General features: G+C 37.5%; 1 protein-coding gene across 1 annotated transcript in view; it reads right to left on the minus strand.

Annotated features, from left to right (window-relative positions):
• Positions 1-12,309: 12,309 nt before the first annotated feature.
• Positions 12,310-15,096, minus strand: part of LOC145984162 (uncharacterized) — a 28,305-nt gene continuing 25,518 nt past the window's right edge. The window contains exon 4 of the mRNA XM_083117649.1: positions 12,310-14,641. Within this exon, the coding sequence (XP_082973775.1) occupies positions 14,564-14,641 (78 nt within the window). The 3' untranslated portion in view covers positions 12,310-14,563. The remainder of the gene's footprint in view (positions 14,642-15,096) is intronic.

Consider the following 15,096-nt stretch of genomic DNA (forward strand, 5'->3'; position numbering starts at 1 on the left):
CCAGTGAAACTGTGGAATATAGGGAGGGCCAAGGATTTCTCTACACCCAGCTTCTCGTAGATAGCATTAATGTCAATATAAGTAAATGTTTTGCCTGTACCAAAAGCAACACAAATCTTCAAATCTCCACACAAGGTGAGGATCACCACTACGTCCGTGTCAACAGTACGCACCATACAGTTACTACAGCCATTCAAAAGTGCATCCTGTAAGTGGATAATCAGTCTGGTGTCCGCTTCCTCATGGTCACATGATGGCATGAACCTATCAGTTCCTCGGAGAATAACTTCGGCATCACATGTGACGACAATTACCTTGCTTTTGGCACATTCAACATTTGCCAATTTGTTTGAAAGGAATGCAAAAAGTTCCTGTTTGTTGGTGGGCTCTTTTAAGAAATCGGTCCACTTAATTGGGAGCTTGTTCCTTCCTTCACACTTTCTCCTAACACCCTTACCTCATTTTCTCTAGTGTCTTCTTTGAGGCTTGTCGGAATGTATTTGTCCCACACTACATCAACTCGTTTGCAGCTTTCTAATTGTTTATTGATGTGTGGAATGAATACGTGATCAGCATAATCATCAAATGTGACAATGTTGGTAGTTGGGGGAGGAAATGCACAACAGCGTCGAGAAGTTTCACATCAACATAATCAAGAGGATCATTTGGGGAATCCTTGTTCAGAATGTTCATAAGATCTGACTTCTTTCCGAAGCGCAGACTTCCATCGTCAGATATTGAAGGGGGAAAATTATGATTCTCATGGCTGAAGAATGTAGTCATGTCACTCTCCCTATGCTGCATCACTATGTACAGTTGAGAGAACAGAGAAACATCAGTCTTAAGTAATGATATGTTTCTCTTATCTTTTGTCTTTATCTTTTAAATAGGAGTTCTGAATAAAGGAAGTGATTTTTTTTATTCGTTCATGAATGGAGCGAATGCAATCACTGATAACTGATTTGCAATACTTGTCATACTGATCCTGGCCTACACTCTGAACTGTCCGCACCGTATTTACTACACTTTCATCTAAAACATTTTGTGTGTCAAAAGTCAATAACTCGTCATTGTCATCCATAAAGGGATTTCCAAAGTCTTTTATGACTGTACCGTATATAGACTCAATGATTGTTCCTTAAATGTTTTCTGTGTGGCAAATCCCTCTTCATGATGATGATAACTTTTGTCTTGATTAGGGATGTAGTTATCTTGAAACTCCTTCAATAACCTAGCTTGTTTAGGCCCTCAGACCATCCATTTTCTGAAGGCTGAAGGATTTTCGGTCACACCAACAGCACCTCTTGAATCCTTGACGACATTATTATTTTGCTCATGTGCTTGGTCGATTGGTATACTTGAGAATCGGTTCTTGGTTTTCTGGATTATCCAGTGACCCTGCTGCTCAAACTCCTCGAGAATGGAAAGTGGAAGATTCTCCAAATCTCGATGTGTATTGGGATCCATCGTGAATAATTCTGATGGTCGAGAGAAAAGAACCAAGGTGCCAGGGCCTTGAGGCTTTCCACATACAGATTTAAATTCCCCTCACCCTGCGATCTGATGGAAATGAGGCCCAGGAGCTCCATGTTAAGAATCGTGTCCCAGTACTGGAATGTAGTACTCTTTTCTACCATTGCTTTTCTCCATGAAGTATTGGTTTCATCATCGTGTGGTCCTTCAGTTAGTAAGAAAGCATCCTCCTGCAGTTTTTCCAAAGCTAATGCTGTCACTTGGTGAGAATGTCTTGTTCTAATCACATGCGAGGCCAAAAGGAAAGAGTCGGTTGTGCCTGATGAAGCAATACCAGCTTCAGCCAATGAGCAAGTCCATCCTGATCCCTCCAAGTAGTCACCAAACGTTTTCCACATTGCCATCTCAATATGCAAGCCACCCATTATTACTATGAACGTTTCCTCTCCATGAGTATGAGGCTACTTCCACTGTGTGAACTTGGCTAGGGCATACAATGGTGCATCAACTGCCAAAATGGGTATCTGTCCAGAGTTTAGATATTCTGTAGCCCAACGCACGACATTTATCCCATAGTTCATCATGGAGGCCGTAGGTGCCTTCTCATAGAAAAGGTGAATAGTTTGTAATTGGTACATATATTAGTGAATAAATATATAGTCTGATACATTTAAAAATTGTGTAGTTGTATTCCCTGACCAAGTTTGTGGTCCTAAGTGATTTAGAAGCCCAGATATTGATAATATACCTATATTTAAAAATGGCCACTATAAAATCCAAGATGGCCGAAGGAGGAGTTGGTTCCTATCAAAATTGAAAGTTAAGCACCTAAGTAGTACCTGGAAAAAATTTGGTGCTTTTGTCTGGTGTGTACACATTAACGCAAAATTTGACGTTAAGCTGCCCCACTAGTAGGATTCGGTGCAGAGACTGCCTTTATGGCAGTGACCCTCTGTTGCCGCATTTACCTACGAAAGAACTCATGGTCAAACAACCAAATAGGCCTAGTTCTTGGGCGAGAAGTGGCAACAACAAAAGCCCTTCTTCCCGAAGCAACCAACAGGGAAACAAGATTTTGCCAAAATAACCATTCTATGCTGTGCTTGCACACTGGTTGGTATGACAGCCAGATTCTAATATGTCATGCAGGAGTAACTTCAAATTATCCAACTCTGTTAGCCACGCATAAGATGGGTGTACATAGTGGTTCGCATCCCACTTTTAAAGGCCTAGTCCCGATTAGCTTTTCTGTGCATAGAGTGGACTAAAGAATAAACTCAAACTAGCAAACAAATAGTTACAGTTATGTAATCACAAATACGGTTTTGGCACACACACACACACACACACACACACACACACCCACACCCTCACAAGGGGCGCCCCAGTCATTTGCTCTTGTTGCTCGTCTCTCAAACCACCCCTGTGGAAGCCCACGAGGGAACACAAAATAAAAGATTTATTATTGACCACTGTTATATCTGAAGCTGATTGTGAGCAGTTAAAAAAATAAAAGCACCGAATGTATGTTTTCAGAAGGGCACCGAGACAAGGGGGTGCACCGAGATTTTGTCTGGTGTTCCGGTGGACCAGTCCGGCCCTGACATGATCCCATTTCATGGTCAGCTATATTTTACATTCAGCACAATCCTGCCTTCTTATTCTATCCTTCTTTTAACCTTTCTTGTGTGTGCCTTTGATTCCTGGGATTTACTTAGGGATGATACGGAAACACATCTGAAGCATTGGACACACAAAGTAGTGTAACTTCATACTTTGAGTTTTTTCCACAGGTTTTTTCCCCAAAGTGTCTCAAATCGATGAAAATACATTACTTGGTTGCATTTTTCTTGTTCCACAGCATTAATTTATCTTTCTACTGTAAAAAGACAATCATATCTAAATTTAAATTACAACTTTCAACATGGAATTAATAGCTAGACATAGCAGTAGTTGCAAAAATGCTCACTTTTTTGAATGGATAGTTTCCTTCAAGTGTTTCTTCATATTTCAGTAGGCTTATTAAATACGTGGGTTGGAAATTTAATAGTGGCAACTATTAATTTACAAATGATAGGAAAGAGATACCTCTGTGAAACTTTTACATCCCTTTGATGTAGTCACCAACAGTGTGGTATTTAAGAAATTTCCAGTGGGAGATTCTACTGACTGTCTAGAGACAGCATGAGATAATGGTGTGTGTGTGTGTACCTCTGTCACCTCTAGAGGAGAGGGGTTGCAGGGGGAATGGGGTTTCCTCGACAATTTTAAATGGTAAATGGGGTCACTCCACACTTCGATTTATGTCACAACTTAAAAACAAAACATATTTTTAATAATTGCTGAAAAATTGCCGATTTAAATTTGTATCTTGACAGAAAGAAAAGGCCAAATCCACCTCATGATCAGAACAGCTAACCGGGACTAGGACTACAGTTTTTGAAGTGAGATTTTGACACCCACCTCTAGAAATCTAGTCTGGGACCTAACTTTTGGGGAAGTGAATTGAACTTGGGCATAACTTTGGCCAAGAGCAGAATCAAAAAGTTTTATACCCCATAAAAATAGCACCAAAGACTACTTTGCTATATTACTGTTACATTTGTGAAATCATGAAAATTACTCATTAACTTGCTTCTCAGGTCACAGGAGCTTAACACAAGTTCCATTAGCTTCTTAATTCTGATTTTTTTTTTAGGTAGGCAAGTGCCTCGGCCAAGTTACGCTAATTAGTCCGGGACTCCTTGATTACCACTACTAAAACATCATTGTATATGTAATTTCATGATCAATTGTTACAGAACTGATCAAGAGAATGAATTCAATATAAATTCTTCTGTATTTTTAGTAATTATTTATTAAATGTGTTTAGCTTGCTGCAAAACTACAAAACTACCAACTTCCACACTTGCTGAAACCAAAAAATATTTCCAACAAAGGATACCACCTTCCAACTTGCCATGTGTTTTAATTCAGTGATGTTGAAAGATTATGTATGTGTAACTTCATCACTAGATACATCAAGCCATGCCTCTGTAATTTGCCATTCATTAAATTTCTCACAGGCAACCAACAATCAAAAGGAACTCACCACTTTACTACTACTGCCTTCTTGTGTATATGCACTTGCAAATTTTCAGAACTGATCCCTTGATCAGCACAGTCTTCACCGCCACCAACTTTATCAGATTTTGTTCATTTTGAAGGCAGATTCCCGATATTGCAGAGTCTGGAACTCAAAATGATCACTTGTTTCACTAACATTCTAGATTCGCAAAGAAATCTAGCTCTTTGATCAAAAACAAAATAAAGAGTACACTGTTCTTTAAAAAATGACATTGTAAAGGGCTATCAGGCTCGCTTCAAAAATTCTATGTAGGCTATCTGCGCGTACTATTGTTCCACTCATACAAATACAGAAGGTTGTTTCACGTTGATGTTAACGATTTCGATCACCAAGGAGCAGCACGTAGGCATAGCACAGAGCAGAAAGAGCCAGTAGGACGAAAGTACTGTGTGTTGACTTGCAAAAATGATGGTTGGTGTGTGAGTGAGTGTTTGTATGGCACCAAAAATTCCAGTCTTTTGAGAGGGGTACATCTGTGCCCTTTCCGACGTTGGTTATAGTTATAGCCAGATAATTAAACAGTACCACATGAAAGCATTCCATGTGTCAAAGAAGGGCATCAATGCAGTGTTGAATCGCCATAGAGCTTGCACTGTACCTGTTGCTGGAACCAGTCAAAGTGGGCCTCGGACATATCGGAAGCCCAAGCGTTCCTCCGATGTTGTGCGGAAAGTGAGATCCTTGGTGCGATGTGAAAACCCTGAAACGCAAAGAGTGATTGCACAGGCAGTGCAATGTTTCCCTGCAACTGTAAATCGCATCATAGCCCAAGATTTACAACTTGTGCGGAAGCACCAAGATTTACAACTTGTGCGGAAGCACAAGGCTCAAGTTCATAAGTTGTGTGCCTCACATGTCCAAGAGAGGAAGACCAACACTCGGAAGCTCTACGAACGCCATCTGGCAGGGGACCGCTGGAAGTATGTGGTGTCCCTGGATGAAGCATGGGTTTATCTGTCGGGATGTGGTAAAAAAAAAAAAAAAGGGCCATCTACTATCGTCCACGTGATGCAAGAGGTCGATCTGAGTGGGTACGTGAATGTGCTGAAAGTTTTCCACGTGGGTTCATGGTTGTTGGTGGTTACTGCCATAACGGCAAACTTCCACTGAGCAGAGTGGAAAAAAAGGCTAAAATAAATGCAGCCTATTACCAGACGAATATTTTGGAGCCACTTTACAGACATGATATTCCTTCTCTGTATGGCAGCGACACATCTCGTGTTGTCATCTACCAGGACAAGGCTTCAAATCATACGGCAAAGTCCACGCAGGCATACATGGATCGGATGGCACGTGAAATGGACATTCATGCAATCCCCTTTACAGACATCCCTGTGAAATCCCCCGATGCCTCTTCCATGGATTTTTGTGGGTTTTCATTGTTGAAACGAGCCTTGGGAAGCAGACGGCCCCGCACAATTGAAGGTCTTTGGAAAGCTTGTCAGGAGGAATATGATCGTTTGGACCAATGTGTTCTTCAATGCAGTCTTCTCCAATGGAAACTCCGCTGCAGGGCCATTGCTGCAAGACAGAGGTATCACGTGGAGCACAACCACTCGTAGCGTCATGGTTTTTCTTAAGGTGAGGTGGGTTCTAACTTTGTTACCATGGACATGAAACGACCTTCTGTACAGATGTTCTGTGGTGACAAGTTAGAGTCACGTGACAACTCATTTGAAACTATCATATTCATTGCTGTGGCATCTTCCGTGGACAAAGAAAGGAGAAGAGGGGAGGTAGTAGTATTCAACCCTGGCCACTGGTTTGACAGTTCCAGGAATTGAGCAGTGCTTGAGGCTGCATTTGTGTTCACCAAATGGAGCTTGCAGTCAGACAGAAAAGTGTTGCAACTGAATGGCGAAGTGGAAAAATGTAACTAAATTACCGGTAATTTATTGTTTCCCCCAGGGATAAAATTTATCAAGCAGAGAGGGGGACACAAGTATCTAGAGGGGGATTCCCCCATCCCCCCCACAAATATCACCCTGGTCACCAGCATTGTGGAAGTCGTAGTATTTCTGTAGCTGTGCCTGTTCTGTTGATGGTTTGAATGGAGCAGTCTATTGTCTGAAGAATCTCTGGAACAGTTCAGAAGCTTCATCTTGGGGATCAAATCAAAGTCACACGGGCTGGTAGAGCATCTGCCACAGGTTCAGCAACATACACCCGAGCATTGTTCTGCAAAATGATGGCAGGATTCAGCAGAAAGTGTCCCTTCTTCTTTCCCAATGCAGGTTATGTTCCAAAACTGAACAGTAATACTGTGCATTGATGGTCTGTCCTGGAGGTACGGCGAGAATCACTAGAACTTTCACATTACTGGGGTTCTAACTACACAACTTAAACTGCCAACTCCAATGATACTCTATTCCTCGCATCACTGCACATGCACCTAGCATTGGAAGGAAGAGTCCATTCACTGGAAGGTAGCATAAGTATCAAACTAACATGTGGTATAGGTGAGAGGCACCGGTTCTGTTTCATGGCATATATATACAGCAGCGTTGCCACTATTAAATATCCAACCCACATATATCTATGTACATAGTATATATACACCCACATAACTTACAGTAATTTTCTATTTTTTTTTTTGTAAATACAATCTAATAGTACTAACTTTAATGTTCAAATTTGGCATAGGAAAGTGCATATAAAGTAAAAAGAAAAGAGAAATAGAAAATATTGCTAAATCTTTTAACAGACTTATCAAAAATATCCTCATGGACAAAGTTCATACCCAATGCAAAGTTCATGTCTCTATCGCTTTTTGTACAAAAGTTACGAACATTCAAAGTCTCAGTTGCATGAATTTTGGAACACCCTGCAGAAGAAATGGCTAATATGCGTCTTCTGGCTGCCACATCATGTAAAATTATTTAGTTAGTTCCAAAATATGACATTACAAAACTCTAAACACTTAACTGACACTACAAGTGAAATAGGTTAACAGCAATTGATAAAGCCAAAATTTCAGTTTTTTTTTTAAAAAAAAATGGGAGGGGGAAATTATGAATCAGATTCCACATATGTAGTATCATTTGGTTCACTTACAAGGTATGCGAAATTCAAGTTCTCATTTTTTGCTATGACTGAACAATTTTCTTGTAACATACATATGTATCTTCTTAAAGGTTCACATAACCACCACTTTTGAATTATTAATAAAAACGCAAGTTTTACTTACATATGGCTCCTTTCTAAAAACCAACATTTCAAATTCGTTGCCGGTTCTTCTTCACTTGCAGCAAGCAGTGCGTGATGATGATGTATATTATTAGCGCAAGACAGCCGATGTCCATGAGGCAGTCTTTTAACATTTTGACCTTTATCCTTTTAACCACTTGTCTGTTTTTTTTTATCTTTCTAAATGTGATTTCATTGGATAACCCTGAAGAAGAACTCTACAACAGACTCAAAATGTTGGTTTTAGAAAGGAACCTTATAAACCACAAATAAGTAAAACTTGTGTTTTTATTGAATAAAATACATATGTTCATTATCATGCAAATATATTTAAGGAAACAGTTAAGTTCAGGGTTCACATTCTACAAAACATATTGCTGATTAAAGTATGTGTATAGGACATCAAACATAAATTTTAACACAGTGTTCTCCATGAATGACCACAAAGCTTTCCAAAATTATTGTCCGAGTTTGAAGAAGTTATTACTGATGCTGTGTTATTCAAGAAAACTAACATTGCCACTGTATTCTATTCAGAAACTGACGATTTTTTTGTTTGCCTCATTCTTAACGTGTAGTTGCATGAACACCCACCAGGAGGCAGTTTTTGCAAAATGGCAGCTAATGGCGGTGACTTGATCAACATTTCTTGACAGCATTATGGCACAGCTAAATGAGGACAATGATACCTGCATATGCTGTTGGACAGGGGCCCACTCAATTTTCACATGGAAGTGAAGAATTTCTTTAACACTACCATGCCACAGCAGGATTGCATGCACAAACTAAGATGATCAGAATCTCCAACCTTACCCCTCCCTCCTCTGACTTTTCATCCTGTATTCCCCCCCCCCCCCCAATTGATGGATTTAGTAATTTTTCTTCACTTTGCTGCCACTCTTGGCTAATCGTGAAGATGAGGATGAGTGATATGATGAAATTGATGAAGGAACATTCACAAAAAACACCCATGTCTGCTTTCTTTCTGAGTTACACAAAGTATGATGTTTATGTTTCTCCTCAACCTCAGTCCATTGAAGAACTTTAGGTGTGAATTAACAAAACCATCCAAACTACCACCGGGGACATATTCTGATGTGTGTGGCAGAAATTACAATATCAGATGTATATCTGCAGGGTAACAAGAGGGAAGCAAAATTAACATTTGTAAACACACTGCAAGAAACTTGTTGAGTGAGGTGACACATCAAAATATTTTTTTCTTTCCATGTAATAAGTGTTAGTCACAGTAATTTTTGCAAATTGCAACAATCGTTTTGGGAAGTCCTGTAATAGAAAATCTTCAGACTTCTTGGACTTACTTCCTTAATGTGTAGATTAAATAATGATGATGAAAATGTTCAAAAAAAGGTATACATAAATATGCGTTGGCATATTTTGAAATTTCATAGTTCATGTCATGTGTTGCAACCAACATGGCTCATGTGAAGCATGTGGTATAGATGGTAAACATGAAAAAGTTCAATTTTTATACGGTGTATGGTTTTAGAAGTGATATCCGGTGGGGCCATGCAGTGTGTCCTTTGCGACCAACAAATGGCAGGAGTGCAACATTGTACAGTTAGGAAACTGCGGCACGCAAGTTAAACGCCATGCCCTGAATTTTTCTTGCTTGCAAGAAGTTTTCATAAAACTTGCCACTTTAAAGCATCATAAGATGGGGCAAGATATTTTGAACCTGACTGTCCAAGTCCCATAAGTTTCCATCGCATACAACCAGAGTTATAGTTTCTCGAAGAAACACTGGGAAACAACACGTCTCAACACACGCACAATGAACCTTTCATTTTCTTTCCATTGTTTTTTTCATTGCCACCGTGTTGTCTCTTTGGAAAACAATGAGTGTTAAATTCATCTCAATAAACACAATGGCCCTTCATTGTCATGGGTGTTCTCCAACATTGAGAGTCTGAGTCAGTTTGAGTTCTTGTATGCTGCAGTGATATGATATTATAATCCTGTGTAAAAATATTCACTGCATTATTTCACTGTACTCATACATAGTGTGTATGCATTATAAAAAGAAATAGTTCAATATTGGAAACAGCGAATTTTCTCTTTCCCTTCTGCTAGTAGTTAGTTTGGCAACAGAACAATAGCACTGGCTGCGTATTGGCTGAATTCATGTTCCTTCTAAAAGCGTACACCGTATAGCAAAATATAATGTAGGTAATTACAGTGGAACCTCGATTTTACATTTTTCGTAGGACCAAGCTGAAAAAGTTGTGGGAAAATGTAAAATTGATGAAATTTTATAACATTTTGTTTTTTGGGACCATCATGATTGAATGTATAATGCATGAAAATGTAAAATCCAGGAATGTAAAATCACGGTTCCAACTGAGGTTTCAAAATTTGTCCACATATCTCACCTACATTTGCGAATACTTGACGTAACTCATGTGGCATACCATAAGTAATAACATCACAAGTTTACTATCAATCAATATTTATATTTTATTGCCTGTACAAATATACATCAATGGTGTTACAGAAGACCCACAGAAGCTGAAAAAATGTTGAACAAAAGTATCATGAATTTACAAATACACTGCAATTAAGTGGCTAAATCATGTGTCTTTTTTAATATAAATTACAATTTTACTTACGTTTTTTTGCGAGTATGATACGTTTTTTTGCGAGTATGATACGTTTTCTTCAATTACGACGTTTCGAGAGATAACTTCTCTCTTCTTCAGTTTCTGGTGTTATAAGCAATTCATAAAGTCATAGCTTCGTCAAAATATTTCTTCCATAGTCAACAAGATCAAGGGTTAGGTGAAATGTAAGTGAGGAAAAAGTATAGGAAGATCGATTAAACACTGACAATTTACGTGCTTTAAAGCCATTGTTTACCTAAGTTAAAACGTATTATACAAACTTATCTGTCCTCCTGTATAATTTTTTTAAAAACTGTAAAAACCTTTAAAATTCTAAAAACAGTTCACTATTTCACAGTCAAGTTGTCTGCAATGAGCTTCCCTTGCGAATTAAGTTGACTATGGAAGAAATATTTTGACGAAGCTATGACATTATGAATTGCTTATAACACCAAAACCTGAAGAAGAGAGAAGTTATCTCTCGAAACGTAGTAATTGAAGAAAACATATCATACTCGCAAAAAAATGTAAGTAAAATTGTAATTTATATTATTAATCTTGTGAGTAATTTGCACATAGTAAATATGAACGTGTTTTTTTTTTTTTTTTTTTTTTTTTTTTTGCATATTCAAGAACATGGCTGATTGCTTTCCTCCACTACCATTTTTATTTATAATAGCACTTTTGTAGATAGATGAATTCACACCCGACTTTTCATCATCACAGTTTCACAGGAGATTATTGCCAATAATATCAACCCAACGAAACCTTGCAAACAATTCAAGACATAAAATGAATTACAAGCACTGCTACAAGATATAATTAAAAAGTCATTCATGCACAATCATCTTAATTTTGCTCTCAGTATCATTTGCCTTGGCTGTAATGTAAGTCCTTAAAGTCTATTAATACTAAAAATATGCTTCTTGCTGCTCTGAAAATATGCAATTATTAATGTGTTCAACACAGATTTAATATTAAATAAGTTAACATGTGCAAATTTTCTACGGATTTATATAAAATTTCCAGTCACAAATTAAGTGCACAGCAATTCCAAGCTAAACTCAGGGATTACCTGATACTCTAGTGGCTAATGCTGTTGTTTGATTCCTTGTTAAAGCACATTGCACAAGAGTTTGGACTCCACTTTAATGACAGAATGTACAGTTCATTTGTTCTGCTGGAATGCCCTTAGAGAAGAATGAAAGTCTTCCAGCAGTATGTGATAAGGGCAACAATATGGAAGAACTCAGAGTGGAAAGTATTATATGAAAAATTGAAGACAATAAACTGCCAATCTCAGGACAGCACAAGTCTTCTGTTTATACCCAAAGCCATCCAGAAAGAGGAGCTGAAAGGATCATGTATCCACCAAGAAGGTGTAATTTACATGTGTCCTACAAGAAATTTCATGACAACTACAATATAATACATTATAGGAGACTTTTGTTACAAGTAAAACTAATACAGGTCCATTACAAAGTCCAGAATTTGAAATTCATGCAATTTCTTGGATGAGGGAAGAACAGATTTGGGGGGGGAGCTTTAAACTGTAGGCCTGTCTCAATTAGTCTAGCTGTGCATAAAGTAGCCTGAAGACAAAACTCAAGCAAAAAAAAACAGTCAGCAGCAGGTTTCGAACTCGTGACATAGAATAGAACACCCAACTGAAGCTACCACCCTACTGAAGCTACCACCCTTATCCACTACACCAACTTGCCACTTAGGTAAAGGCTTCACGATAGGACAGATGTCTTTGGTGTGGGTTCACAAATTCAAGTCTGGCGACTATTTCCTTTGCTTTACCTGTTACTACGCACTTCATTTGAACTCCGCCAAGCACAACAAGTTTACTTTTACACCAACGTAACTTTTTATTGGATTATTTCTCGTTCAATGTGCCTGAGAAATTGTCTGGTGAAGATCAATCTTCCAATGAGGCAGCCATGTTTGCTCGAAGCTACCAGCCATCTCACTGACCTCCGGATGAAGCACGGAGCAAGTTCACAGTCACTTAACCTCCAGTTGAGGAGTTGACCGCAGATGGAAAAAAACAAAATTGCAGTAACCCCTAGTTTTCTGCCCAACCTGAACTTTAATCGCACATTGAAAAACCGGCCCTTAGGGTTGTAGGTTGGAATTAGCGATAAGACATGGGTGTGTTTTGACTTTGTCCCATCATGTGTTTTACCCATTCACCACTTATTCCCACCATCACGATTAATGTAGAGATGTAGAAAATGGATGTATAACAAAGATAACACTTTGCTATCACTTACAGAAAACAATGACCTTATTTGTTCCTTTTCTCTTTATATTTGTTTTAGATCTAATGATAACCACAACAAAAACAAAAACAAGCAAACCAATATGCATTAATGGAGGAAAGGTATACTTTTGGAATAATTTTCCAGCATGGAAGCTGGTCCTTGGGAGCTCTATATTGCCAACAAATGATTTTCTGAGATCAAATGACCACAAAGCAAAACACTATGTTAGTTCCTTAAAGACTGGTGGCTTGTTATCCTTTTGGTGCTGATGTCCTTGGCAGCTGTATAGCTCTCATTCGTACATTCAGTTGTTCCATTGATGTTGCAGTGTTTTCAATTCAATATCACTTTCTTTTATAAGAGTTGAGGCTGTTCTTTCAATTTTGTACACATATATTATCATTAAATCGTAGGGATGGGACCGATTAATCGGTACTCTACCGATTATTTTACCGATCCAATATATAGATAAATATCTTATAATTTAGTGCAAAATTATGCCATTTTGTTGTAATTTTTATGGATAATCTCCATGCCTACTTTCTGAAAAAGTAAATGTCTAAATATTCAACTTCTTTTGCATTGCAATCAGCTCAAAACACACATTTATTACGGAGATCAATGAAAATTTCAGGGTCTTCAAGGACCATTTCTAATTTTATATCGAATCGGTAGAATATTGGTTATCGGTATCGGTAAATTTTATATTGGTACTGTATCGGTATCAGCCAAAATTTCATATCGGCCCATCCCTATTAAATCGTATGTCCAGTCTTGATTGGCCAATCTGAGCATAAAATGGACTTAAAACAAACTTCGACAAACTTTTTGCCAGAAGTAAATTTTGAGTTTTTGTTTTAAGTCAACTTTATGCACAGATTGGCTAATCAGGACCGAACATACAATTTAAAGTGGGATCTGAACCACTGTGCAATGTACATCAATTGGGTACTTTTTGCCAGGAAAACCAATTACTAATGTTATTAATGATGTAGGCTCCACCAAATTTAACAAACAAAATCAAAAAGATTGTCAATTTAAATATTATGTGTATGTCACTTCCATTCAAATTCAAGTAATCACATAAAGCAATTTCTTCATGTTACACATTATGCATGTACTGGTAATTAATTAATTACTGGTAAATAATTATTCTACTCATGTACAAGGAAAATTTATAAATTGGATTGCTGTCCATAGTTATTTAACCTATTGTTCAAACAAGTACAAATTTCTTAAAGTTCAATACACTCCAAAGTGCTACAGGAACAAAGATCCTGTACAAAAATTTTGTCATTCTGAAAAGTCGGATTTTTCTGTATTTCATACAGATCAGCTTAAATGTCATAAAACTTAAATTTCAATGGTAATTTGTATATTACATATTCTGAACTTAAGATGTCACTTAAACTTAAAATTCAATTTCTATTTTTGAGTATGATTAACATGTCTGATTGGTTAGAAGCAAGTGAATGAAAAGACAAATAGTAAAAATGCTGAAATCTGGGATCTTCTACTTTATAACATACAACATATAACATAAATTTATCTGTATTAAATGTAACAATATCTACATATATATTTATATTTGCATGTCCTGAATCCATGCACCATTTGTTTCTTTTCTAAAAATGTTATAACTGGAAATTTCTTGGGACTTTCATTGTTTACCTAATTGTAGCCGTAACAAAAATTTGGAACTTACAAATAATTTCTTTTACATAGCATACAGAAAGCTCAGTTTTTCTTAAATCCACAATAACAAATCACATGGATATTTTCATGGGACCTTCAATTCTACTTTATAAAACATAAATTAAAAGTTCATAACTACTTTTCACAGTAGGAGCTTTGAGTTGCAAAATTAAATTTGATGTAGAACTCTGCTAAACTTTCTTGTCTTGTGGTTTACCAGGCATAATTTCATAGTCATCATATTTAGGAAATGATTCTAATTTCTCAAGCTGTAAAATAATAATAACAAATAATAATTCAGTGATGTACTAAAATGTAAAAATTCATACACATATTGTTGCTACTATCACTACTCATAGAGAATACTGCAAAATCTGATGAAAATAGATGCTCTCAAACTTTCAAACAGGTGAATTCCAAAATATTTTCTGAGTTTTAAAAATCTGACATCACTCTCGTCTTCAAGGGCTGAACTGCCACAAACAGCTCCAGGAGATGAGTGAGATGTTATTTCTTGGAAGCTTGGAAACTTTTTCCTTTTCCAAAACTCACTAGATTAATAATCTGAGAGAACTTATTCATCACTAGTGCTGTGTGGTTTTTAACGCACACAACTGTGACATGTTACCAAGGAATTCTGAGGTTCGCAAAAGGCAACCTAGAGCGTTATGTACTGAATCTGTACTGGGGCCTTGTATATGCAGAGAAGGGGAGAAGAGTGTAA

Source organism: Lepisma saccharinum, chromosome 2, assembly GCF_977018435.1.
Source record: "Lepisma saccharinum chromosome 2, izLepSacc3.1, whole genome shotgun sequence".
Lineage (NCBI taxonomy): Eukaryota > Metazoa > Arthropoda > Insecta > Zygentoma > Lepismatidae > Lepisma > Lepisma saccharinum.